We start from the raw sequence: 26,314 nt of genomic DNA on the forward strand, positions 1-26,314 counted from the left end.
ACAGCGCTAGTTTATTTGTCACGTGTTCACGGGCTGCTGGAGCGCTGGGCGGGGGCAGGTGTGGGTGTGGCTGTGCGGCACGCCCCCCTCGCCCCCTCGCTTCCGACGGCTCAGCTGCTCTCCTCGCCCCCGCCATCCCCGCTCTGTGCCCCTCTCCCCGGCGCCTTCTCTGGGGCCGCCTTCCTCGGCCGTCCTGGTGGCTCAGCTCTGCCAGGGCTGGGCGTGGCCTCCCTGGCTGAGGCTGCGGGGACGACGGGTGGGCACGGCTCTGAAGTGTCGTGCCTGGGCGCAGTGTGCCCAGGGCTCGTTAAGGCCATGCCTGGAAAGGGGTTGCTGGGCACAGCGGGCAGGGGCTGGGGGGCGGGGGCCACGCGTCACCCTCTCGCCCAGGGGGCTGCGCCCTAGTCTCTGCAGTGCCAGGGCCCGCACACGCAGCCTCTGAACACCTGCAGCGTGAGCACCAGCGGCCGGCCCGGGGCCTCCGGGTCCGGGCAGGGCAGCTCCAGCTGCTTCTCGTAGGAGCTGTGCGGGTGGCAGCAGCTGCAGACGCTGTCCACCTGCTTGGTGTTCGTGTTGAAGCTGTAAAGAACCCGCCCAGGGGGCGGTGAGGGCGCAGCCTGAGGAGGCCCCGCTCCTCCCTGGCCACTCCGGCAGGGCAGGTCCGGGGGGTCCTCAGATGCAGCTCTGTTGCTGACCTTGCCGGCGGCCCTGAGGCCAGCCATAGGCGTGGAGGAGGTGGGTGGGAGCTGAGCTGGACCTCGCGACCCCCACGCGGGGCCCTGGGTGGACAAGGCAGATTCCAGGTGCGGAGCCCCGCCCTGCCAGGGGCTGCCCGGCCCGACACTCACCTGGCCGAGGAGGCGCAGACGCCCTCACAGCGGGTCAGTGTCACGTTGGCCGTGCACCCCTGGTAAGTGACCTCCGCCTCAAACTCCCTCACGTGGCAGACCTCTGAGGGCGGAGAGGCAGGCGGTGAGACGGCAGCCCCAGAGGGCGACGCCAGGTGGGCGCAGACGCCCGGGAGCCCTGCTCCGCCTCTCTAAGGGCAGGGCTGGCACCGGGGCTCAGGGCCTCGGGTTTCTCCCACCCCGTCCGGGAGGGAGCAGGCACCAGCCGCACAGCCCTGAGGTGGAGGGCACCCTGGGGGGCTGTGGGCACCGCCCTGAGGTGGAGGGCACCCTGGGGGGGCTGTCGGCACCGCCCTGAGGTGGAGGGCACCCTGGGGGGGCTGTCGGCACAGCCCTGAGGTGGAGGGCACCCTGGGGGGGCTGTCGGCACCGCCCTGAGGTGGAGGGCACCCTGGGGGGGCTGTCGGCACCGCCCTGAGGTGGAGGGCACCCTGGGGGGCTGTCGGCACCGCCCTGAGGTGGAGGGCACCCTGGGGGGGCTGTCGGCACCGCCCTGAGGTGGAGGGCACCCTGGGGGGCTGTCGGCACCGCCCTGGCCCGGCCAGCCTGGGTGCCCTCTCTCACACCAGGGCAGTCTTGGAGTCTCCCGCTGCCCCCTCTGGCCAGGGGCTTTCTCAGAGGACGAGGCAGATGGCCGCTGTCCCCTCGCTCCCCAGCCACCGTCCTTCCCAGCAGGTACCTACCTGTGAGTGCAGGTATAGCTGTTACGCTGGGCTTAGAACCTGCGGGGGGGAGGAGGGGAGGCCGTCAGTGTCCCCAGAGGGGAGTTCCCTCGGGGGTCTGTGGTCCCCCTGGGACCTGCGAGCTCTGGCCAACGTCCGAGCCAGTGGGCAGATGGTGTTGGCGAGCCACCGTGGGCTCCCCGGCAGCTGGCAGAGCAGCGCTGTGATCAGGAACTTCCAACGTGGCGCCTGAGGGAATTGCTAGAGGTTCCTGAGCAAAGACTGGAGCTCTGTTCTCCGCAGCCTAGCCCCTGCCCGCCCCGTCTCTGCTGGGGCTCTGTTCTCCGCAGCCTAGCCCCTGCCCGCCCCGTCTCTGCTGGGGCTCTGTTCTCCGCAGCCTGGCCCCTGCCCGCCCCGTCTCTGCTGGGGCTCTGTTCTCCGCAGCCTAGCCCCTGCCCGCCCCGTCTCTGCTGGGGCTCTGTTCTCCGCAGCCTGGCCCCTGCCCACCCTGTCTCTGCTGGGGCTCTGTTCTCCGCAGCCTAGCCCCTGCCCGCCCCGTCTCTGCTGGGGCTCTGTTCTCCGCAGCCTAGCCCCTGCCCGCCCCGTCTCTGCTGGGGCTCTGTTCTCCGCAGCCTAGCCCCTGCCAGCCCCGTCTCTGCTGGCGCTCTGTTCTCCGCAGCCTGGCCCCTGCCCGCCCTGTCTCTGCTGGAGCTCTGTTCTCCGCAGCCTGACCCCTGCCCGCCCCGTCTCTGCTGGGGCTCTGTTCTCCCCAGCCTGACCCCTGCCCGCCCTGTCTCTGCTGGGGCTCTGTTCTCCGCAGCCTGGCCCCTGCCCGCCCCGTCTCTGCTGGGGCTCTGTTCTCCGCAGCCTGGCCCCTGCCCGCCCCGTCTCTGCTGGGGCTGGGGCGCGAGGCCTGGCCGGGACAGGACTCTGCATGTCTCCACGGGTCCCTGTGGCCCCCGTCTGTCCTCCGGCGTATCTCCACGGGTCCCTGTGGCCCCCGTCTGTCCTGCCCTCTGCTCTCTGGCCCCCTGCCCCGCTTCCTGGGGTCCCCTCCCCACGGCCGTCCTGCACCAGCCCTCGTCCCACAGGAGAAGTGCATCACTGTGAACAGGCCTTCCTGGGGCTTGTGAGGAGAGCTTGCTCCAGGTGAGGGGCGCTGCGGAGGGGACACCCCGCAGGGAGGGGAGCAGTGTCCCTGGGGGACCAGACGGCTCAGGCAGGCCTGGGGGCAGGAGGGAGCCCAGAGTGGAGGCCGGGGGAGGCGGCAGGGCTGAGGCCTGGGCAGGGACGCTGCTGGGAGACGGGCCGGCCAGCCTCCGCCTTCCTCTCTGCAGCCTGGTCGTACGCCAGGTCTCTGCCAGCCCTGACCTCTTCCGCGTGCTGGAGGGGACCGTCATGGGGGGCTGCTGAGGGGAGGCCAGGACTGCAGCCAGGGGCGTGAGGGGGAAGGGTGGGGCATGAGGGGGTCCGGAAAGGGGGCCACCTAGGAGAGGCCAGGTGCCCATTCTAGCCAGATGGGAGCTTGCTGGAGAGGGGCCTGCAGAGAGCAGGGTGTGGGGAAGCATGGTGGGCAGGTGGGGTCCAGACACCTCCAGGGCGCAGCTGGGGACCTTACAGGTGAGACCACAGTGGCACGGCCAGAGAGTGCTGCTGATTACAGACAAAGCTGCCTCTCCAACCAAGTCTGTGCCCAGCGCCCTGTGCTGCATGGCTGTCCCCAGGACAAGCGAAGGCTTTGGGGATGGAGAGGAGACGTGTGCACCACGATGACAGCAATGTGCCGGGCGTGATGGCAGCATTGAGAGTAGGGAGCCAACAGGGTGGCGATGGCTGAGCACCAGTGGCCATCGGGCAGCACGAGGGGACAGAAGGCAGGGACACCCTGCAGTGATCCAGAGTGCTACGGAGGACAGAGGCCAGGCTGGGAGGAGGCTGTGTGCCCAGGCGCTGGGTGGCCTGTAGAGGGGCACTTACTGGAGCTGGGTACAGATGTGCGGAGAGAGGACACGGATGGCCCTGCAGTGGGGGAGGGGCCTCCATGTGCAGTGACAGAGCTGCTCAGCAGGACAGTGGTCAGCAGTCCAGTGGCAGGATGCCTGGTGGTGAAGTTCGTGGCTGGAGAACTGGGGATGGTGGTCACCCCCACGGTGGATGACATGAGGCCGGGCGTGGGGACTCGGGTGGTGAGAGAAGTGGACTGGGAGGTGGTGGCCTGGGAAGACAGGGTGGGGGAGGCCGGGGCGCTGGCCGTGGTTCTGGGCGTAGACAGAAGGCCGATGGTGCCGGAGGTGGGCACAGGCGATGGACTGGGGGAGATGTGGAGAGGGGGTGTGCTGGGCAGTGCAGACGGGGGCAAAGTGGCAGGGAGTGGAGGTGAGAGGGAGGATGTGATGGGGGTGGACATGTCCGGGGACAAGGAGAGTGTGGACAGCGAGGCGTAATTTGAGACTGTAGGGAGTCCCGAGGAGGACGGAGTAGGCCCACTGGTGGTGGGCAGAGAGGAGGGCGCAGAGCTGCCAGGCAGAGCAGTGGAGTACTGGGGGTTAGGGGACGGTGATGTGACAGTGGTCAGAGGACTGTGGTTTGATGCTGGGGAAGCCGCAGAGGATACAGGAGGGCTGATGCTGGAGCCAGGGGACTGGGACAAGGAGGTGGAGGTGCGGGGTGTCCCCGTGGGAGTCCCAGTCCACAGCTGGCTCGTGGAGGGGACTGCGGTGATTGGAGAAGGTGTTGTCCCTGAGTGGGCAGGAGCGGAAGGGTGTGATACAGAGGAGGTGGTGGTTTTGGCTGTGCTGATGGAGTTAGGGCCTTGTGTGGTCCCAGATGTGGACAATGTCCCTGCAGGTGTTGTGGGTGAGGGCACTGAGGCCGTGCCAGGGACATGTGTCGGTGGCAGAGAGGTGCCTGTTGGCCTTGCAGTGGAGATGTGAGGAGAGTGTGTCTGTGGTTGGGATGGGGTGATAACTCGGTTAGAGGTTGGGGTGACCGAGTTGGTGGCAGAGATTGGAGCTTGGGTGGATTGAGTGTTCGTGGATTGAGAAACTGTTGGGAATGTGGCAGTGGTCCTGAACGATGTCCCTGTGGGCGGGCCTGTAATGTGGGAGGTGGTGGAGACTGAGCCAGTGGGTGCAGAGTGAGTGGTGGATGGAGTGTGAGGCCTGCTGCTGGACGTGGCCTGGGCGCTGTGTGTCACGGGGGTCCCAGTGCCTGTACTGGAGGTCGTGGGTGAGACGGTGGTTATTGGAGAAGGTGTTGTCCCTGAGTGGGCAGGAGTGGAAGGTTGTGACACAAAGGAGGTGGTGGTTTTGGCTGTGCTGATGGAGTTAGGGCCTTGTGTGGTCCCAGATGTGGACAATGTCCCTCTAGGTGTGGTGGGTGGGGGCACTGAGGCTGTGCCAGGGACATGTGTTGCTGGCAGAGAGGTGCCTGTTGGCCTTGCAGTGGAGATGTGAGGAGAGTGTGTCTGTGGTTGGGATGGGGTGATAACTCGGTTAGAGGTTGGGGTGACCGAGTTGGTGGCAGAGATTGGAGCTTGGGTGGATTGAGTGTTCGTGGATTGAGAAACTGTTGGGAATGTGGCAGTGGTCCTGAACGATGTCCCTGTGGGCGGGCCTGTAATGTGGGAGGCGGTGGAGACTGAGCCAGTGGGTGCAGAGTGAGTGGTGGATGGAGTGTGAGGCCTGCTGCTGGATGTGGCCTGGGAGCTGTGTGTCACGGGGGTCCCAGTGCCTGTACTGGAGATCGTGGGTGAGACAGTGGTGAATGGAGCAGGTGTTGTCCCTGAGTGGGCAGGAGCGGAAGGATGTGACACAGAGGAGGTGGTGGTTTTGGCTGTGCTGATGGAGTTAGGGCCTTGTGTGGTCCCAGATGTGGACAATGTCCCTGGAGGTGTGGTGGGTGAGGGCACTGAGGCTGTGCCAGGGACATGTGTCGGTGGCAGAGAGGTGCCTGTTGGCCTTGCAGTGGAGATGTGAGGAGAGTGTGTCTGTGGTTGGGATGGGGTGATAACTCGGTTAGAGGTTGGGGTGACCGAGTTGGTGGCAGAGATTGGAGCTTGGGTGGATTGAGTGTTCGTGGATTGAGAAACTGTTGGGAATGTGGCAGTGGTCCTGAACGATGTCCCTGTGGGCGGACCTGTAATGTGGGAGGTGGTGGAGACTGAGCCAGTGGGTGCAGAGTGAGTGGTGGATGGAGTGTGAGGCCTGCTGCTGGACGTGGCCTGGGCGCTGTGTGTCACGGGGGTCCCAGTGCCTGTACTGGAGGTCGTGGGTGAGACGGTGGTGAATGGAGAAGGTGTTGTCCCTGAGTGGGCAGGAGCGGAAGGGTGTGACACAGAGGAGGTGGTGGTTTTGGCTGTGCTGATGGAGTTAGGGCCTTGTGTGGTCCCAGATGTGGACAATGTCCCTGGAGGTGTGGTGGGTGAGGGCACTGAGGCTGTGCCAGGGACATGTGTCGGTGGCAGAGAGGTGCCTGTTGGCCTTGCAGTGGAGATGTGAGGAGAGTGTGTCTGTGGTTGGGATGGGGTGATAACTCGGTTAGAGGTTGGGGTGACCGAGTTGGTGGCAGAGATTGGAGCTTGGGTGGATTGAGTGTTCGTGGATTGAGAATCTGTTGGAAAGTTCGCTGTGGTCCTGAACGATGTCCCTGTGGGCGGACCTGTAATGTGGGAGGTGGTGGAGACTGAGCCAGTGGGTGCAGAGTGAGTGGTGGATGGAGTGTGAGGCCTGCTGCTGGACGTGGCCTGGGCGCTGTGTGTCACGGGGGTCCCAGTGCCTGTACTGGAGGTCGTGGGTGAGACGGTAGTGAATGGAGCAGGTGTTGTCCCTGAGTGGGCAGGAGCGGAAGGGTGTGACACAGAGGAGGTGGTGGTTTTGGCTGTGCTGATGGAGTTAGGGCCTTGTGTGGTCCCAGATGTGGACAATGTCCCTGGAGGTGTGGTGGGTGAGGGCACTGAGGCTGTGCCAGGGACATGTGTTGCTGGCAGAGAGGTGCCTGTTGGCCTTGCAGTGGAGATGTGAGGAGAGTGTGTCTGTGGTTGGGATGGGGTGATAACTCGGTTAGAGGTTGGGGTGACCGAGTTGGTGGCAGAGATTGGAGCTTGGGTGGATTGAGTGTTCGTGGATTGAGAATCTGTTGGGAATGTGGCAGTGGTCCTGAACGATGTCCCTGTGGGCGGACCTGTAATGTGGGAGGTGGTGGAGACTGAGCCAGTGGGTGCAGAGTGAGTGGTGGATGGAGTGTGAGGCCTGCTGCTGGACGTGGCCTGGGCGCTGTGTGTCACAGGGGTCCCAGTGCCTGTACTGGAGGTCGTGGGTGAGACGGTGGTGAATGGAGAAGGTGTTGTCCCTGAGTGGGCAGGAGCGGAAGGGTGTGACACAGAGGAGGTGGTGGTTTTGGCTGTGCTGATGGAGTTAGGGCCTTGTGTGGTCCCAGATGTGGACAATGTCTCTGGAGGTGTGGTGGGTGAGGGCACTGAGGCTGTGCCAGGGACATGTGTCGGTGGCAGAGAGGTGGCTGTTGGCCTTGCAGTGGAGATGTGAGGAGAGTGTGTCTGTGGTTGGGATGGGGTGATAACTCGGTTAGAGGTTGGGGTGACCGAGTTGGTGGCAGAGATTGGAGCTTGGGTGGATTGAGTGTTCGTGGATTGAGAATCTGTTGGAAAGTTCGCTGTGGTCCTGAACGATGTCCCTGTGGGCGGACCTGTAATGTGGGAGGTGGTGGAGACTGAGCCAGTGGGTGCAGAGTGAGTGGTGGATGGAGTGTGAGGCCTGCTGCTGGACGTGGCCTGGGCGCTGTGTGTCACGGGGGTCCCAGTGCCTGTACTGGAGGTCGTGGGTGAGACGGTGGTTATTGGAGAAGGTGTTGTCCCTGAGTGGGCAGGAGTGGAAGGGTGTGACAGGGAGGAGGTGGTGGTTTTGGCTGTGCTGATGGAGTTAGGGCCTTGTGTGGTCCCAGATGTGGACAATGTCCCTCTAGGTGTGGTGGGTGGGGGCACTGAGGCTGTGCCAGGGACATGTGTTGCTGGCAGAGAGGTGCCTGTTGGCCTTGCAGTGGAGATGTGAGGAGAGTGTGTCTGTGGTTGGGATGGGGTGATAACTCGGTTAGAGGTTGGGGTGACCGAGTTGGTGGCAGAGATTGGAGCTTGGGTGGATTGAGTGTTCGTGGATTGAGAAACTGTTGGGAATGTGGCAGTGGTCCTGAACGATGTCCCTGTGGGCGGGCCTGTAATGTGGGAGGTGGTGGAGACTGAGCCAGTGGGTGCAGAGTGAGTGGTGGATGGAGTGTGAGGCCTGCTGCTGGACGTGGCCTGGGCGCTGTGTGTCACGGGGGTCCCAGTGCCTGTACTGGAGGTCGTGGGTGAGACGGTGGTGAATGGAGACGGTGTTGTCCCTGAGTGGGCAGGAGCGGAAGGGTGTGATACAGAGGAGGTGGTGGTTTTGGCTGTGCTGATGGAGTTAGGGCCTTGTGTGGTCCCAGATGTGGACAATGTCCCTGGAGGTGTGGTGGGTGAGGGCACTGAGGCTGTGCCAGGGACATGTGTTGCTGGCAGAGAGGTGCCTGTTGGCCTTGCAGTGGAGATGTGAGGAGAGTGTGTCTGTGGTTGGGATGGGGTGATAACTCGGCTAGAGGTTGGGGTGACCGAGTTGGTGGCAGAGATTGGAGCTTGGGTGGATTGAGTGTTCGTGGATTGAGAAACTGTTGGGAATGTGGCAGTGGTCCTGAACGATGTCCCTGTGGGCGGGCCTGTAATGTGGGAGGTGGTGGAGACTGAGCCAGTGGGTGCAGAGTGAGTGGTGGATGGAGTGTGAGGCCTGCTGCTGGACGTGGCCTGGGCGCTGTGTGTCACGGGGGTCCCAGTGCCTATACTGGAGGTCGTGAGTGAGACGGTGGTTATTGGAGAAGGTGTTGTCCCTGAGTGGGCAGGAGTGGAAGGTTGTGACACAAAGGAGGTGGTGGTTTTGGCTGTGTTGATGGAGTTAGGGCCTTGTGTGGTCCCAGATGTGGACAATGTCCCTCTAGGTGTGGTGGGTGGGGGCACTGAGGCTGTGCCAGGGACATGTGTTGCTGGCAGAGAGGTGCCTGTTGGCCTTGCAGTGGAGATGTGAGGAGAGTGTGTCTGTGGTTGGGATGGGGTGATAACTCGGTTAGAGGTTGGGGTGACCGAGTTGGTGGCAGAGATTGGAGCTTGGGTGGATTGAGTGTTCGTGGATTGAGAAACTGTTGGGAATGTGGCAGTGGTCCTAAATGATGTCCCTGTGGGCGGACCTGTAATGTGGGAGGTGGTGGAGACTGAGCCAGTGGGTGCAGAGTGAGTGGTGGATGGAGTGTGAGGCCTGCTGCTGGACGTGGCCTGGGCGCTGTGTGTCACGGGGGTCCCAGTGCCTGTACTGGAGGTCGTGGGTGAGACGGTAGTGAATGGAGCAGGTGTTGTCCCTGAGTGGGCAGGAGCGGAAGGGTGTGACACAGAGGAGGTGGTGGTTTTGGCTGTGCTGATGGAGTTAGGGCCTTGTGTGGTCCCAGATGTGGACAATGTCCCTGGAGGTGTGGTGGGTGAGGGCACTGAGGCTGTGCCAGGGACATGTGTCGGTGGCAGAGAGGTGGCTGTTGGCCTTGCAGTGGAGATGTGAGGAGAGTGTGTCTGTGGTTGGGATGAGGTGATAACTCGGCTAGAGGTTGGGGTGACCGAGTTGGTGGCAGAGATTGGAGCTTGGGTGGATTGAGTGTTTGTGGATTGAGAAACTGTTGGGAATGTGGCAGTGGTCCTGAACGATGTCCCTGTGGGCGGACTTGTAATGTGGGAGGTGGTGGAGACTGAGCCAGTGGGTGCAGAGTGAGTGGTGGATGGAGTGTGAGGCCTGCTGCTGGACGTGGCCTGGGCGCTGTGTGTCACGGGGGTCCCAGTGCCTGTACTGGAGGTCGTGGGTGAGACGGTGGTGAATGGAGACGGTGTTGTCCCTGAGTGGGCAGGAGCGGAAGGGTGTGATACAGAGGAGGTGGTGGTTTTGGCTGTGCTGATGGAGTTAGGGCCTTGTGTGGTCCCAGATGTGGACAATGTCCCTGGAGGTGTGGTGGGTGAGGGCACTGAGGCTGTGCCAGGGACATGTGTTGCTGGCAGAGAGGTGCCTGTTGGCCTTGCAGTGGAGATGTGAGGAGAGTGTGTCTGTGGTTGGGATGGGGTGATAACTCGGTTAGAGGTTGGAGTGACCGAGTTGGTGGCAGAGATTGGAGCTTGGGTGGATTGAGTGTTCGTGGATTGAGAATCTGTTGGAAAGTTCGCTGTGGTCCTGAACGATGTCCCTGTGGGCGGACCTGTAATGTGGGAGGTGGTGGAGACTGAGCCAGTGGGTGCAGAGTGAGTGGTTGATGGAGTGTGAGGCCTGCTGCTGGACGTGGCCTGGGCGCTGTGTGTCACGGGGGTCCCAGTGCCTGTATTGGAGGTCGTGGGTGAGACGGTGGTTATTGGAGAAGGTGTTGTCCCTGAGTGGGCAGGAGCGGAAGGGTGTGATACAGAGGAGGTGGTGGTTTTGGCTGTGCTGATGGAGTTAGGGCCTTGTGTGGTCCCAGATGTGGACAATGTCCCTCTAGGTGTGGTGGGTGGGGGCACTGAGGCTGTGCCAGGGACATGTGTTGCTGGCAGAGAGGTGCCTGTTGGCCTTGCAGTGGAGATGTGAGGAGAGTGTGTCTGTGGTTGGGATGGGGTGATAACTCGGTTAGAGGTTGGGGTAACCGAGTTGGTGGCAGAGATTGGAGCTTGGGTGGATTGAGTGTTCGTGGATTGAGAAACTGTTGGGAATGTGGCAGTGGTCCTGAACGATGTCCCTGTGGGCGGGCCTGTAATGTGGGAGGTGGTGGAGACTGAGCCAGTGGGTGCAGAGTGAGTGGTGGAAGGAGTGTGAGGCCTGCTGCTGGACGTGGCCTGGGCGCTGTGTGTCACGGGGGTCCCAGTGCCTGTATTGGAGGTCGTGGGTGAGACGGTGGTTATTGGAGAAGGTGTTGTTCCTGAGTGGGCAGGAGTGGAAGGTTGTGACACAAAGGAGGTGGTGGTTTTGGCTGTGCTGATGGAGTTAGGGCCTTGTGTGGTCCCAGATGTGGACAATGTCCCTGGAGGTGTGGTGGGTGAGGGCACTGAGGCTGTGCCAGGGACATGTGTCGGTGGCAGAGAGGTGCCTGTTGGCCTTGCAGTGGAGATGTGAGGAGAGTGTGTCTGTGGATGGGATGGGGTGATAACTCGGTTAGAGGTTGGGGTGACCGAGTTGGTGGCAGAGATTAGAGCTTGGGTGGATTGAGTGTTCGTGGATTGAGAAGCTGTTGGGAATGTGGCAGTGGTCCTGAACGATGTCCCTGTGGGCGGACCTGTAATGTGGGAGGTGGTGGAGACTGAGCCAGTGGGTGCAGAGTGAGTGGTGGATGGAGTGTGAGGCCTGCTGCTGGACGTGGCCTGGGCGCTGTGTGTCACGGGGGTCCCAGTGCCTGTATTGGAGGTCGTGGGTGAGATAGTGGTGAATGGAGAAGGTGTTGTCCCTGAGTGGACAGGAGCGGAAGGGTGTGACAGGGAGGAGGTGGTGGTTTTGGCTGTGCTGATGGAGTTAGGGCCTTGTGTGGTCCCAGATGTGGACAATGTCCCTCTAGGTGTGGTGGGTGGGGGCACTGAGGCTGTGCCAGGGACATGTGTTGCTGGCAGAGAGGTGCCTGTTGGCCTTGCAGTGGAGATGTGAGGAGAGTGTGTCTGTGGTTGGGATGGGGTGATAACTCGGTTAGAGGTTGGGGTGACCGAGTTGGTGGCAGAGATTGGAGCTTGGGTGGATTGAGTGTTCGTGGATTGAGAAACTGTTGGGAATGTGGCAGTGGTCCTGAACGATGTCCCTGTGGGCGGGCCTGTAATGTGGGAGGTGGTGGAGACTGAGCCAGTGGGTGCAGAGTGAGTGGTGGATGGAGTGTGAGGCCTGCTGCTGGACGTGGCCTGGGCGCTGTGTGTCACGGGGGTCCCAGTGCCTGTACTGGAGGTCGTGGGTGAGACGGTGGTTATTGGAGAAGGTGTTGTTCCTGAGTGGGCAGGAGTGGAAGGTTGTGACACAAAGGAGGTGGTGGTTTTGGCTGTGCTGATGGAGTTAGGGCCTTGTGTGGTCCCAGATGTGGACAATGTCCCTGGAGGTGTGGTGGGTGAGGGCACTGAGGCTGTGCCAGGGACATGTGTCGGTGGCAGAGAGGTGCCTGTTGGCCTTGCAGTGGAGATGTGAGGAGAGTGTGTCTGTGGTTGGGATGGGGTGATAACTCGGTTAGAGGTTGGGGTGACCGAGTTGGTGGCAGAGATTGGAGCTTGGGTGGATTGAGTGTTCGTGGATTGAGAAGCTGTTGGGAATGTGGCAGTGGTCCTGAACGATGTCCCTGTGGGCGGACCTGTAATGTGGGAGGTAGTGGAGACTGAGCCAGTGGGTGCAGAGTGAGTGGTGGATGGAGTGTGAGGCCTGGTGGGGGTGGCTGTGGCCGGCCAGGTGAAGGGGCTTGTGTGCAGTGTGTTCAGGCCTGTGGTGATCTCCGGTGGTCCTGGGGTCCCCGTGGGCCGAGTCTCCTGCCCAGTGGTGGTTTTTTCTGTTTGGTGGTGAGTCGCGTGCTCTGGGGAAAGAGCATGTGTCGGTCATTTTTCTTTTCAACACTTTTCCCTCACACGTTTCTTAAGTGTACCTGTCTGCTGTTCTGTCTGCCTTGCTCCCTGAGCCCCGCTGAGCACCCCCATAGTGTCTGATTGACTCTCTTGGACTCTGTGTTTTGTGGTGAGTGTGGGTTTCTTCTGTGCAGGTATACGCCATCTGGCTTGCCCCCTCCCCCCTCTGCCTGGGTGGGTTGGTCAGGTCATCCCCGGGGACCACTCCAGGGTTCCTGTATTGTTTCGTAATGTTGGCGCTGCTAGCCAACCCCAGGACTGCCCTTGGGAGCTCCGGCAGCTCCGTGGGTCACGGCTCACCTGGCGTTGGGTCTGCCGTGGTAGATGGGTGTGGTGACGCTGTGGCCAGGGGGAAGTGCAGAGAGAAGGGGGTTAGCTGGTGGGCTCAGGCTGCTGGCTGGGCAGGCTGCCCCTTCTCTTGGGCTGCAGGCATCTCCTCCCCTTGGCCTGGGCACAGAACCTCTGTGCCCTGTCCCCTCTGTGGGGACACCGGGGGGTGCCCTTACTTTTGGAGGGCCCCGTGGAGGTTGCTGAGGTTGCTGCAGTTGGCCGTGCTGCTGTGGTGTGCGCTGTGGACCGAGCCGTGGACCGTGTGGCTGTGCTTAGGGAGGGCACTGTGGGCCCCACTGTGGCCTGGGTCACGGTGGGTCCTGTGGCCGTGGACCGGGGCGTGGCCGTGGGGACCAGCGGTGACGTGGCACGCGTGGTGATGGCAGAGGTTGTTGGGTGTGACTCTGCAGGAAACAGGGCAGAACCTCTCCAGACCGTCTGCCCCTGTTCCCTTTCCCTGCTGAGTTCGAGGTCCCTGGTCCCCCGTGCCACAAGGGTGTGGCCAGCTGGGCACATTCGACCCCCTTGAGAGGGTCGTGTGTCTTCTCCTAGCTGACACTCATGTCCTCCCTTGGGTGGCCTTGACTTGTGGGTCCTCCGTGGCTTTTCCAGTGACCACGGGAATATCAGGCCACTGTCTGTCCCTTCACCTACCCTTGCTAGCAAGACTCATGTCCTGTTCCCTCATGGCTGCTGGGCAGGTGGCAGGAGGCGCTGCCATGTGGGGTGGGCAGGCTCAGCGAGAGCTGGCTATGCTCGCTTAACCCAGCAGGCCCCACGTGCGTGTTAGCGACAGTACGGACAGCACAGAATGACCCCATCCCGTGACCTGCTTATTCTCAAACACACGTCCTGTGCCCACCCCGCGGAGCGCATCTGATTGCACAGGTGCTTCTGCCCCCACGGCGGGGTCCTTACCTCCAGTGGAGACTGTTGCTTCTGTCTGGGTGGCCGGGGCTGTCCCTGTGTGTGTGGAGGAGGGGGCCGAGGCCGTGGGCGTGTCTGTGGGCGTGAAGCCAATAGTGGGAGTGGCAGGTGTGGGAGGGGAGCTTGGTGAGGGCGCACTAGAGCTGAGGAGGCCCGTGGTCGTGGGGGTCGCTGTGGTGGGTCTGGCTTCCGTGGAAGGTGAGCCTGAGGGGGGCAGATTGGCCGTTGCTGTGGGCACAGCTGTGGGAGGAGCCCCCTCTTGCTTGCTGAGCCTTTGAGCCCTGCAGCCCTCCCACTCCCAGGCGGGCGGGGCAGGAGGCACAAGGTGAGTCTGGGGCCTCTGAGGGCACCATGGGGTCCCATCGGCCCTGTCATGACAGTGGCTGAGTGGCAGGGACACAGTGGGGTGGCCGTGGGTCCAGGAGCGAAGCTTCACACGCCCTCCCCTCTGCCTTCCTGGTCAGCACCAGCTTCTCCCAGTGGGGGCAGCCCCAGGCGGCCCACGTCCACTCCAGCCCCACCGCCCAGGCTAGCCAGTGGCTGCAGGGTGGACACAGGCTGATGGTGCCCAGGGAAGAGCCCAGGGAGAGCGCCTGCTTCACCTTGGCACCTAGTGTGCATGCAATCACCTGTGCTGGGCGGCAGCGTGGTGGGCAGCAGCACTGCAAGAGGAAGGGTGGTCAGTGCTACCCCCCACCCCCTCCGCCCAGCCCTCCAGGGCTGTCCCCTCCCTGCACCACCCCCAACCCAGAGATGGCCTGGCAGCCGGGAAGCTCTCCAGCTCCCCTGCCATCGAGCCCCCAGGAGGCTCCTGCTCTGCACTCACAAGCCCTGCGGGCTGGCACAGCCTGGGCCTGGTCTGCCTGGAGGGTGGGGCTGGGTGTGGGGGAGTCAGCGTCTGGGGAGGGGAGGCCCTACTGTTTTCCCTGGGGCCTGGGGAGTGAGTGCTGGAGAGCCAGTCTGTGCAGGGGCTGGGGCTCCACTGTGGGCCGGGCGGGCGTGGGGGCCCCAGGTGGAGCTTACTGCACGGCACGCAGGTCCCCTTGTTGTGGTCGAAGTACTCGTCCTGGGAGCAGTTGTAGCAGCCTGCGGGTGCCGGGGCGGCCGGACCTCAGTGCCTTCAGGCCTTGGTTCCAGCCCTGTCTGCCCACAGCCACTCCCTGCCTTTCCCTGAGCCACAGCGGCAGGTGTCCCCGTGTCCCCCACCCCCAGTTGCCCTGGACTGGGCCTGTCGCGGTCCCCATGGCTCTGGAGTGGTCCCTCCCCCACCTGTCCTGCCCTGACCCCGCGGAGCCTCTCTTCCCGGCCTGGGCCGCCCACCGCTCTCCCCGCGCCGCGCCCGTACCTTCCATGTTGGTGCCTGGGAAGCCCTGCAGCTGCTGGGGGCAGAGGCACGGCTGGTAGTGCCACGTGCAGTTGGCCTCCTGGGTGTACTGGAACTGGCCGTCGCCCACCTGCGTGTGGGTGTTGTAGAAGCCGCAATAGATGGCTGCGGGGACGGGCGCCTGTCAGGTGGTCCTGAGCCCGCCCAGAAGCCCCCGCGCAGGCCTGGCAGGCTCAGGGTGGTCCCCCTCAGGGTCTCCCTGGGGGAGGCACAGCCCACCGCCCGCCCCGAGACAGGTGCTGCCTCCAGGGCCGCCGGCGCAGGCGGGGCAGGGCGGGGTACTCACGGCAGAAGTCAGGGGCCCTCCAGTCCACACACACGCCCTTGTCCAGGCAGGCCTGGGCGTAGGCGGCCACGGCGTCGCACAGGCACTCGCAGTCCCCACCCGTGTCGCACCCGCACGTGTCGCGCACGCAGGCCTCGTAGTAGGGCAGGCGGTACACCTGCGGGAGCCGGCCTCAGTGTGCGCTGCCCCCCCGCCGGTCGGCCCGAGGCCCAGCGCCCGGCGTCCCGGGAAGCCCGGCCCCAGTGGCGTGCAGCCCACCTGGCTGTGGCAGGCGGCGAAGGTCTGGCTGTTGATGATGCTGCACTTGCGCTCGGCCCAGGCGCGGCGGAAGGCGTTGCGGGCGCAGGGGTCCAGCGCGAAGTTGGCATCCCCACACAGCGGGTCCTCCTTCCACGAGTTCACGAACTCCGGCTCGTTGGACGCCACGTACTTGCTGCGCGTCTCGAAGTCGTCCTTCATGTTCCCGTTGTAGTTGCCGCACAAGCCACACAGGGCGTCCTGCGGGGGCGGAGCCAGGCGGGGCGGAGTCAGGCGGACGGTGGGCGGGGGCCAGGCGGGCGGTGGGCGGAGCCAGGCGGGGCGGAGTCAGGTGGACGGTGGGCGGGGCCAGGCAGGCGGCCGGCGGTGGGCGGAGTCAGGCAGGGCGGAGCCAGGTGGACGGTGGGCGGGGGCCAGGCGGGCGGTGGGCGGAGTCAGGCGCCCGGCCGGCGGTGGGTGGAGTCAGGTGGGGGCGGAGCTAGGCGGCTGGTGGGCGGCGCTGCCCCACCCCGGACGGCCCCGGCAGGGGCGCGTGGCTGGTACCTGTGAGGCGCGCGAGAGCCTGATGGAGACAGCCATGTTCTTGTTCCAGACGAGGGTCAGGTTGTAGCTGCTGCCGATGGAGACGTCCAGCAGCAGGTGCAGGGAGCCGGCCTTTGCCCGGAAGTGCACGCGAGGGTCCTCCCCGCTGACCGTGTAGTTCCTGTCCGCCAGCACGATGGACAGCCCCTGTGGGGTGGGGCCATTACCGGACTGCCTGCCCCCAGGCCTGGGTGGCCGCTACATGCCTGGCCCGCGGTCGCTGAGGTGGGGTGGACAAGTCCATTAAGGACGCCTGTGGGCCAGCGCCTGCTGCGGGCTGGCTCTGGGATGGGGTCTGTCCTCTAGCCTGCCGTCTGCAGAAGGTTCCAGAACATCACGGCCACTGCGCTGAGGGCTGAGTCGGGCTTCTGGGACAACAGCTCCCCGTGGCTGTCCAGTTCTGACACACTGCTCCCCGTTGGGTGGACGAGGGGGCAGAGGGGCAGTGGGCAGCCGGTGGCAGAGAGGTCAGGACCTGGGGCCCCCTGGCGGCCACGTAGGGACCCAGCCAGCCCGCTTACCCCCGCGGAGACCCTGATGGCCCGGGAGCAGGTGATGCCGGATTTCCCACACACGACATTCTCCGTCAGGACCTTGAAGGTGGGCTGGGAGGCATTGGTGCCGCAGCCGTCCTGTGGGGAGGGGCCACTGAGGAGGAGCCCGCCAGGAGCTCCCGTGGCCCCTCCCGCGGTTCCCATCCCCTCCTCCCCAGGGCCTCACCGTGGCCCCCGTGGTCCCCTCCTCGTGGCCCCTCCCGCGGTTCCCATCCCCTCCTCCCCAGGGCCTCACCGTGGCCCCCGTGGTCCCCTCCTGAGGCCCCCTCCCGCGGTTCCCATCCCCTCCTCCCCAGGGCCTCACCGTGGCCCCCGTGGTCCCCTCCTGAGGCCCCCTCCCGCGGTTCCCATCCCCTCCTCCCCAGGGCCTCACCGTGGCCCCCGTGGTCCCCTCCTGAGGGCCCCTCCCACGGTTCCCATCCCCTCCTCCCCAGGGCCTCACCGTGGCCCCCGTGGTCCCCTCCTGAGGCCCCCTCCCGAGGCTCCCTGTGGCACCCCCAGGGCCTCACCGTGGCTAGGATGTACTCGCAGTTGCCCTCAAACACGAAGCGCTGCCCGTCGAAGGTGACCACGTGGCCCTCCCCATAGAGGGTGCAGGTGGACGAGCAGTGGGCGCTCTGCTGGCAGGTCCACTTCCCCCTTGAGCAGGCGCTGGGGAGAGCAGGGTGCTCTGGGATTCTGAGGGGCCCCACCTGTCCCTCAGGAGCCTGAGGACAGCCCTGGGTCCCTCGGGTCTCCAAGGCGGGGCTGTGGCTTACCAGGTCTTACAGTCGGTGTGCAGCTCAGCTCCCCGTTGGTAGGAGACCCCCGCAAACTCACAGGGGCACTCCTCGGGGGGCACGCACTGCCCGTTGGCGTTCTCGTAGAGCCCCTCTGCGCAGACGCAGCCGGGCTCACACTTGGTGGGCACCTGTGAGGAGGATCGGCAGCCCCTGGGAGGGTGGCCCTGGCCATCGGCCCTGCGTTCCTTCCACACCCACTGGCTGTATCCACCCCGCTCTAGGCACTGCTCTTAGCAAAGCTGCCCCTCCCTCTGGAAGGTTCCAGTGCCTCTGTGCCCCCTCCTGCTCTTCCCACTTTGGGTTCCTGGCCCACAGTCCTCAGGGAACCCCACAGACTAAGCCCACCGCTCTCCAGCTGCCCGGCCTCGCAGCCTCCCTGGCCACGCCTATTATGGAGGACAGGGATGGAGGGACGGAGCTCAGCTCCGCCTTTCCTGAGGACTCTGTGGACATCCTCTGGGGGCCCAGCGAGAGGCTCTGGGCTGTGGACAGCAGGGGTGTCCAGCACAGGTCATCCCGTGGGGAGGGTCCTCTGGGGAGAGCCCTGCTCTTCACTCGCCCCAGCCTTACGCAAGGGGTGCCCGTGGCCAGCATCTGGCACGTGGGGGCACAGGCCGCCCCGAACTTGTTCCCCGAGGACTGGCTGCAGGCCTGGAATGTCTTGGGGGCTGAGCAGGTTGCTGCAGGGAAGAGGGGCTGGTGAGGCAGCTCAGGGGTCCAGGGCACCGCGGCCCAGGTCCGCCTCCGCTGAGGTACATACCCAGGAGCGTTTGCGGCCGTCCGGGGCAGCTCAGCCGCCCGTTCGCGCAGTGGCTGCAGGAGAGGCGTTGTGAGTGGGCGGCCCTGGGGCGGGGCTGCAGGCGGGCGGGGCCGCCCCTCCCTCCCCCGGCCCCCGCACACACCAGATGACACCATTGACCACCGTAGACTGGCCGGCCAGGATGAGCTCCCGGTCCTCCAGGAGGCAGGGGCACTGGGCCTTGCGCACACACTCGGACCTGTGGTTCAGGTAGGTGCCCTCGGGACAGTTGCAGCCTTCCACGGGGACGGCCGTGGGGTGACACTCCGCCCCGCGGTCAGATAATGAGAAGCACGTGCGGCCGCAGGCCCAGCTGTCGTAGCTGAACGTCTGGTTGCCCGTGCACGGGGTGGCTGTGGGGAGCCTGGGTTTCAGGCCCTCGGGAGGGCGGGTGGCCGGCCAGAGCTTGGGCCCTGGCCCTCATCGTGTCCCCGCCCTCCACACAGCCCTGGGACCCCTCCTGCCCCCTGCCACACCCGGCTGGCACGCACAGCAGTTCTCCACGCTGCTTCTCCAGCCCCACAGCAGGACGCCCCGCGAGGCGCAGGCTTGGGCGTAGTTCCCCAGGGCGGCGCAGATGTGCGGGAAGGTCTCCTCGTAGTTGCAGGCCTGGTACACGCACCTCTGCAGGCAGACAGCAGCGTGGGCGCCCGCCCTCCCGCTGCCCAGGTTCCCCCCGGCTGCCCGCAGGCCCCGCCCCGCTGCCCGCAGGCCCCGCCCACCTTGTAGAAGGGCTGGGGGTTCACCACGGCGTGGCACTTCTCGAACGCCGTGCCCTTGTTCAGCAGCGCCGAGCAGTGGGTCTCCGCGCACACCTCTGCGGGGACAGGCCCGTGGGTGCTCTGCGCACCAGCACGCGTGTCCTGCCCGCCCTGCAGCCCCTCCCGGAGGCCGGGCACTCACTGTTGAGCTGGCTCATGGAGCAGGGGTCAGTCTCACGCTCCAGGGCGGCCGGGCAGTTCCCTGCCCGCCAGGAGTCCACAAAAAGCGCGGCGGTGCCCTCCGCGATGCCCATGCTGGTCGTGAAGTCGTCCGTCGTGTCCCCGTTGAAGTTGCCGCAGAGCCCTGAGCCGGCCGGGTCGTGAGGGCGGGCCCACCTGCATCCTCCTCCTGCCCTGCGTCCCCCTCACTGTGCCCTGGGCAAGAGGCCATCACTGGCTGCACCCCTGGGAGGGCTGGCCTGGGATTGTAGGCGCTGGATCCGCTGGGTCCGCGCAAGGCTCTGCTGGGTCCCTTTGCTTCTGGTGAGATCAGGCCGGGCGGGGACAGGGCTGCCATGCTGTCCCTGGGCACACGGGGGCGGGGGGGGGGCTTACCTCTAGTCTGGCCTCTGAATTGGGGCCCGACGGTGACGTACACCTGAAACACAGGCTGCAGCTGGATCACGAGCTCCAGCCCGAAGGTGGTGGCCATCTGGAGATGGGTGGACGTCTGCCTGAAGATCGTGACGTTGCCTGGAGGGGACGGGGGCTCAGCGGGTGGCGGCCTTGGGGCCCCGGCCCACCGGGGCGCTGGGCAGGGCTGCAGACGTACCAGTCTCATAGGGCAGCCACTTGGCGTCTCCGTTGTTGGTGACCACCTCGTCCTGGGAAATCACGATTTTGTCCTGGAGGGAGGGTGGGCTGAGTTACTGGGGGGCCAGGTGTAGGGGGAGCTGTCCTCCTCCTCCAGGCCAGGCGGGGGACACATCTGCTCAGGGATCTGTAGACTCAGCAGCTGCAGGTGGGGCGGCCGTACCTGGCTGGACATGTAGATGAGGGCGGCCAGGGAGGTCTCAGAGTGCGAGTACCCAGACTTGTCGTAGGCAGCCATGAGGGAGCCGCCGTCAGGGAGCAGGGGGCTCTGGGAGGAGGGCGGTAAGCACAGAGGACCGGCGGTTTATTATGGGGGCCCCCCAGTGATGCCTCTTGTGATGACCTGTGGGGAACCCCCCCCATTAAGGACCCCTTGTGCTGACCCCCCGGCCCCGTGGTGACTCCTCCAGGCAGTCCCCCAGGTGAGCCCTGTGGCAGCCTGTCCCACCTGGAGGAGGATGTAGGTGCACGTGCCGTGGAAACGGTAGGGCCTGGCGTCAAACGTGGTCACGAAGGAGCCGCCTTCCAGGGCACAGCGCCGGGGGCAGGGCCGCTCCTCACATTCCCAGCGCCCCATGGTGCACTGGCTGTGGGGGGCAGGGCAACCCAGAGTGGTGGGCGGGGCTGCTGGGGCCAGATGGCACCCCCGGGAGCTCCGAGCCATGCCCTGATCCCTGTGACCCCTCATGTCCCCGCTCCTGCCCTTGCACCCTCACAGATGACTGCACTCACCAGGTGCGGCAGGCATCTGCAGTGACCTCCCCGGGGGCATAGGTCACCCCGCCGAGCGAGCAGGGGCACTGGGCCACTGGCACGCAGGTGAGGTTTTTGGAAACATCGTTGAGAACCGTACCTGTGGGAAGGAGGGGCTCCCTGAAGCTGTGTGGAGGACCCTCCCGCCCTCCTGGGCAGGCCCTGTCCCCCTCTTCATTCCTCCCTGGCTCAGTGGTGACCCCACCTTCAGTCCCGTCCACGCTCAGAGCAACGGGCCTCTCTGCACGTGCCCAGGCCTGGGGCTGCCCCTGGCGAGCAGCCGGCCCTGTCTCTGGTCTGGCTGAGCTCACATCCTCCTGGCTGCCTCTCCGACCCCCCGGTGAACAACCACCTCGCTGTCTCCTGGGTGTGGGCACGGGGCCCTGGGCACACTTTGGGGGTGGCAGGCAGGTCCTGCCTCCAGTGTGCCGGTGGGGTGCAGGCTGAGGCCCTGCCTCTGGGCTGGTCTGGAGGGGTCCCGCAGGGGGCAGCCCCCTTACCTTCCGGGCAGAAGCAGCCGAAGGTGCAGAAGCTGGTGCAGCTGTGCTGCTGGTTCGAGCAGGTCCTGATGCAGGCCTCGCCGCATTCCTGGTACACCTGGTTGGCTGGGCACGGGCCCAGGGCTGCAAGTGCACGCCGCCCAGTGAGAGGGCAGGGGTTCCCCAGGGCCCCGCACCCCCGGCCCCTCCCCCACTGGGCCTCCTGTCTGGCGTCGGGGGGCACTGACCCGCCCCACGGCCCTCCTCGGGACTCACAGCAGAGGCCGGGGCCCCGCCAGCGCCGGACGGGCTGGCCGGCCAGGCTGCAGTGGCGCGAGTACTCGGACAGCGTGTTGCAGGCACAGCCCCGCCAGCCCGGCTGGGGGCACCTGGCCAGGTCCGCCTGGCAGCTGTGCAGGAACGGCTCCCTGGGCACGGTGCACTTGGGGGACACCAGGGTCAGCAGCTGGGCGCAGGTCTGGGCCTGGGCGGAGAGCCACTCAGGGTCACGGGGGCAAAGGCCACACCCCACACCCCGTGTCTGGACTTGGAAGGCCACAGCTGACCCCGCCGTGGCCGACAGGCTCCCGGGCCCCGGGCGGCCCTACCCCCTCACATACGTGCTCTGCCCTCAGGGCCTGGGGGCTGGGGATAGCCTCATAGGCACAGATCTCGTTGGGGTCGTCCAGCTTCTGGAGGGCGGCGTGCTTGTGGGGCTCCAGGAGTTTGCCTGTGGGCGGGCGTGGGGCAGGTCAGCGCCCCGGGACTGGCCACAGAGGGGCCTGGGCCCCGGCCGCCCCCCACCTACCATCCTCGCTCAGAAACTCATTGGTCTTCTCGCCGTCGAAGTTCCCGCAGAGACCACACAGCTGGCCCATGTGCTTGTCCTGCACCAGGACCTGTGGGCGGGCAGGCGGGCGGGTGGTCAGTCCTGACGGGGCGATGGGGAGGGGCGAGGACCTCCAGGGCTCCAGCTCCCCTGTCCAGATGCAGAGGCCGGGCCCAGGACACCCTCACTGTGCAGGCTGTGCCTGTCCTCCCTCCTCCGCCCCAGGGGACCTCTTTTCTCACCGGATGGCCTGCACTTCCATGTGGGGAAACTGAGCCACCAATAAAGGCCAGGCCCGTCCAGCCTCCTGGCCAGGGTCAGCACCGGGTTGTGGGAGCCAGAGGACTGGTCGGGACCCCACCCCCAAGGAGGGTAGCCCCTAGCTCTGCCCGCCCACCCGCCCGCCTCCAGGCACAGCGCCTCTGCCCTACTGGTGTCCTCACCATGAGGTGGGTGCCCGGGCCCCACACCACCACCAGCTCCAGCTCCAGCTGCTTGGCCACCAGCCGCACGCTCTGGCCAAAGGGGGTGATCTGCAGCCCGTTGCTGGTGTAGGGCAGGCTGACGGTTCTGTGGGTGAGAGCGGTCAGTGGCTGCCCCCCCAGCCCCCCGGGCACACTCTTGGCCCCCAGACATCCAGCCCCCCAGGCACACTTTTGGCCCCCAGACATCCAGCCCCCCGGGCACACTCTTGGCCCCCAGACATCCAGCCCCCCGGGCACACTCTTGGCCCCCAGACATCCAGCCCCCCCAGGCACACTTTTGGCCCCCAGACGCCCGGCCGCACGGCCTACCCCACGTCTTTGACCGAGATGACGTCCTGCTGCACGGTGACCACAGAGGCCCCCAGCTCCACGATGACCCGGGAGATGTTGCCGCCGGGCTCTCGCCGTAGCTGGACGCTGAAGGTGGGCGAGGCGCCCTCACAGGTGGCCGCAAAGACATAGTTGCAAGTCCCCTCGAAGTTGTACACGTGGCCATCAAAGGTGGAGAAGTGGCCATGGCCCCACGTGGAGCACCAGCCCCTGCCCGGAGCTGTGGAGAGAGCTGCTGGGGTCTCGGAGCTCTGTGACCCCCTGCTGGCTGGCGGGGCAGGTCTGGGGCGGCTTGGCCTCATGAGCTGGGCCCCTGGGGCACCCACGCTCAGAAGCAAGTGGCCCCCCATGTTCTCAGCCCTCCTGGGGTAGGAGGGAAAGAGGCCCCCACACCCAGAGCTGGGGGCTGTAGCGTAGTCCTCGCCCACGGGGTCCCCCAGCCTGGCAGCAAAGCCGGTCTCCCCAGGGGACCTCTCCGGTGTGGCCCTCACCTGTCTGTGGGGAGTCCTTCGGCCTCTGGAGGCCTGTGTGGACAAAGGAGGTGTCGTTGAGACCTGCGTGGACAGGGTCCATGGTCAGAGCTGGGACCGGCCCCCTCTGCTCCAGGGCAGAGCCTGCCCCCGGCACTCAGGGCGGGGCTGTGAGCAGGGCCCAGGGCTGGGCAGGGACACTCCGCCACCTTCTCCTGGTGGGGCTCAATCGCTGGTTCCGCACGTCTGCACCGTTGTGTGCCTGTCACCGCACAGTGGGGACCAGGCCACTGCTCCTGAGAGCCCCCCAAAAAGGCGAGGTGCACCCTCACCTGCCTACGTGCACACAAACACTCAGCAGTGAGCGGGGCCTGAGGCCTGGGCGGAGGGCAGGGCCAGGTCTCAGGTGTGTGGGTGGGCGCCCGACACTGGACACCAGCCCTCTCTGGTGCCCTCTGACCCCGGGGCCTCTGCGAGTCTCCCTGCCAGGCTCCCTCACATGCTCTCTCACGGACTCGCAGATGCTCTGGCCCCCTCTGGGGTCAGCAGGGGAACCCCCAGTGCAGGACAGACGCAGCCGTGGGATACATCAGCCGGGCTGGCTCTGGGGTGGCTCGTGCATGTCTGGGGTGGCTGGGTGCCCAGGCTCCCGCATGGTCCTCGTCGGCCGGGTGGGTGTTGGGCAGCAAGGGAGAGTCCTGAGCTCAGAGGGGTTCAGTGGTCTGTGGACAGGCAGGCAGCAGGGGAGAGCTGGGGAGAAGCTAAGGGCCAGGCGGCTCTGTGGTGAGATCCGCGCTCTGGCTGCACCCTTGTGCTCCCAGCCTCTCTCTGGGGTCCACTCCCTCTGGAGTCCACGCCTGGCTCTGCAGACCCTCAGAGAGGCCAGAAGAAGGCCAAGGCCCCACTGCAGACTTCTGTCTCTGGGGCCCTAAAAAGTGGCCAAGTTCCTGCTCCCTCTAACCCTGACCCTCCCGCCTCCCAGACAGTCCTGGGCTCTAGTGACCCTTGCCAAAGAAATGCCCAGGGTTCCTGGGTCACAGCCACTGTAGGGCAGGTAGCACTGGCCCCTGCCCCTCTGGACAGGAGGATGACCCTGTTCAGGGAGGCGGGAGTAGTGGCCTCACCTGTGGGCTCCCCTCCCAAAGGCTCCCCCCGCCCCGTGTCCTGCTCCCTGCGAGTTCCCCTCTGTGGCCCCTGTGGGCTCGAGAGGAGGTCCCCTGGCTCCGTCTCCCGGGCCCTCCTGGGGCCTCGCGCCTGCCACGCCCTGCCCCGTGACAGGCAGGGAAAGGTAGCAGGAATCTCAGATGGCGTGACCGACCCAGCCCCCGCGTCTTGTCCCCTGGGCCCCCCGAGGGCAGCTCCCCAGTCCCCACGTCACCTGGTGCCAGCCCGGCCGAGCCCTGTCACGTCTCCTGTCCTGCGCCCTGTTGGTCCCCACCTGGGCCAGTGACCTCCGGCTCTGTCTGAACAGTGACCCCGCCGCCCTGCGTCCCACCTTGGCAGCGGGGGCTCCTTTGAAGACACCCCGGGTGCTTCCCACCAGTGCAGCCGAGCAGGCACTGACCCCTGGCCGGGACCCACGGCGCCTCCAGGGTGGGCTGGCCCCTCAGCCCTCAGCCCCTGGACAGGTCATGCAGCGGCCAGAGCACTCGCTGTTCCTTCTACACGCTTGGTGGCCCTGCCCGCCCCTGCCCGGTCTGGCTCAGCCCTAGCCCAGCAGGGGCCCCCTTCCCGGCTGCACAACCTCAGCGCCCCCCCCAGGACCCTGGCACCGGACCCCATGCTTCTGGTCCCGAAGGCAGGGCCCCCCTGCCCCTTCCTCCCAGGCCAGCACCAAGGTGCCCGGAGAGGTTTTCCCGAGGTTCCTGCAGACGTGGCCTCCACCGCCTGTGGAACCTGGACCCTCGGACCCCCAGAGCTACAGCCCCCCGCCATGCCGGCGGGCCCCCACCTCACCCTGCCGGCCCCAGGGCACCACTCTCCTCCCCCGGGTTTGGGGTCCAGGCCTCAGCTGGGCAGGGGTCCCTGGCGGGGAGGCGGCAGCTGGAGGGACAGGGTGGGCCCGGGGTGGGGGGATCCACTGGGGCTGGCGTCTGCAGCCTGACTCCTGACCCCTGCACCTGGGCCCACTCCCTGGCTCCCTGGGGAGGCTGTAGGGCATAAGGGGGCTCCCGGGAGGGGCCTGTGAGCCCAGGACAAAGGAGAGGAAGAGTGTCTGTCCGGGCTTGGCCGCATGGGCTCTCAGCAGGTGGAGGAGACACGGGCCTGGCACTTGTGGTCAGTGAGGGTCATACCCCTGGGCCACCGAGGGACCCTCACCACTCAGTGACCCTTCCCAGGGTTGGGGCAGGCATGCAAGCCACCTCGGCCTGTGACATTGGCGGTGCCAGGTGTTGTGCAGGACGAGAGGGGATGAGGGTGGGGGGAGGAAAAGGAAAGGGACCCCTGCCTGTGGCCCCAGCGGGTGAGACTAGGTGGGCTCATGGCAGCCACCGAGGGGGAGATGGTGCCCCCCTTTCACAGATGGGGAAACTGAGGCCCAAGCCCATTGAGGGGTCCTGGTTCACAGCCGGGACCCGTGGAACCGGGTCTGCACCTGGGTTTTCGGGCCCCGGTGCCCACCAGGCCCTACATCCCTGTGGCCGCCCCTGGCCACCTCTCAGGATCCACAGCCCAGTGGGAGAGTGGGAACCCTGGCGTGGGGCTGAGCCCTAGCTCGGTCCGCCCAGCACGAGCACCCACACTCTTGACTGTTGTGGGGGAGACTCGCGTCCCTGTGGGACCCCTGCCCGCTGCAGCCTTGAAATGGTCCTCCCTGGCACCCGGGCTCTGCGCCTCTGACCCTCTCTCCTTGGGCCGACCCGGACCTTGGCCAGTGCAAGAGGGCCAGAGCCAGGAGGTGGTCCCCCAGCTATCCACATCCTCGTGGCCAGCCCACCTCTGGCCAAGTCGGAGAGGTGAGAAGCCAGGGAGACCTTCCCAGGCCCAGGGGCCCCTCAGGGCATCCGGCCGTCCTGGGGGAGGGGCCCGCAGGCCCCCACTCACCAGCACTGAGCAGGACCCCCCCGCAGGACAGCACCAGCAGCAGCCGCTGAGGCCCCAGCATGGCGCGTGTGGAGAAGAGAGGTCACCGCTGGACCTGGCTCCTCCCGCCCCTGGACACCGGGCAGGCTCTCTGCACCTGTGCAACTGAGTGGCCAGCCTCGGACACCTTATGTAGGGGCCGTAGGTCCTGCCCCTGCCACGCCCTCCTGCC

General features: G+C 65.7%; 2 protein-coding genes across 2 annotated transcripts; both read right to left on the reverse strand.

Moving 5' to 3' along the window:
* On the reverse strand, window positions 1-26,314 carry MUC6 (mucin 6, oligomeric mucus/gel-forming). The gene is made up of 33 exons (XM_066372591.1): window positions 26,104-26,314; window positions 23,080-23,142; window positions 22,568-22,808; window positions 22,217-22,343; window positions 21,753-21,843; window positions 21,565-21,674; window positions 21,221-21,428; window positions 20,966-21,088; window positions 20,445-20,565; window positions 20,161-20,299; window positions 19,876-19,980; window positions 19,672-19,744; window positions 19,455-19,592; window positions 19,042-19,203; window positions 18,861-18,955; window positions 18,630-18,762; window positions 18,242-18,491; window positions 18,100-18,152; window positions 17,910-18,019; window positions 17,316-17,467; window positions 17,067-17,208; window positions 16,525-16,635; window positions 15,965-16,150; window positions 15,422-15,661; window positions 15,164-15,320; window positions 14,839-14,982; window positions 14,517-14,579; window positions 14,123-14,155; window positions 13,485-13,697; window positions 12,743-12,970; window positions 1,592-1,630; window positions 849-951; window positions 1-579 (listed from the first exon to the last, which is right to left on the reverse strand). Exons 1-33 carry the CDS (start codon window positions 26,162-26,164, stop codon window positions 402-404), a joined length of 4,392 nt encoding a protein of 1,463 aa, XP_066228688.1. The 5' UTR covers window positions 26,165-26,314; the 3' UTR covers window positions 1-401.
* Window positions 2,786-12,308, reverse strand: LOC136389646 (mucin-6-like). Its single transcript, XM_066361485.1, has 3 exons — window positions 12,257-12,308; window positions 3,548-6,919; window positions 2,786-2,979 (listed from the first exon to the last, which is right to left on the reverse strand). Exons 1-3 carry the CDS (start codon window positions 12,306-12,308, stop codon window positions 2,786-2,788), a joined length of 3,618 nt encoding a protein of 1,205 aa, XP_066217582.1.

Source organism: Saccopteryx leptura, chromosome 1 (assembly GCF_036850995.1).
Source record: "Saccopteryx leptura isolate mSacLep1 chromosome 1, mSacLep1_pri_phased_curated, whole genome shotgun sequence".
Taxonomy (NCBI): Eukaryota; Metazoa; Chordata; class Mammalia; order Chiroptera; family Emballonuridae; genus Saccopteryx; species Saccopteryx leptura.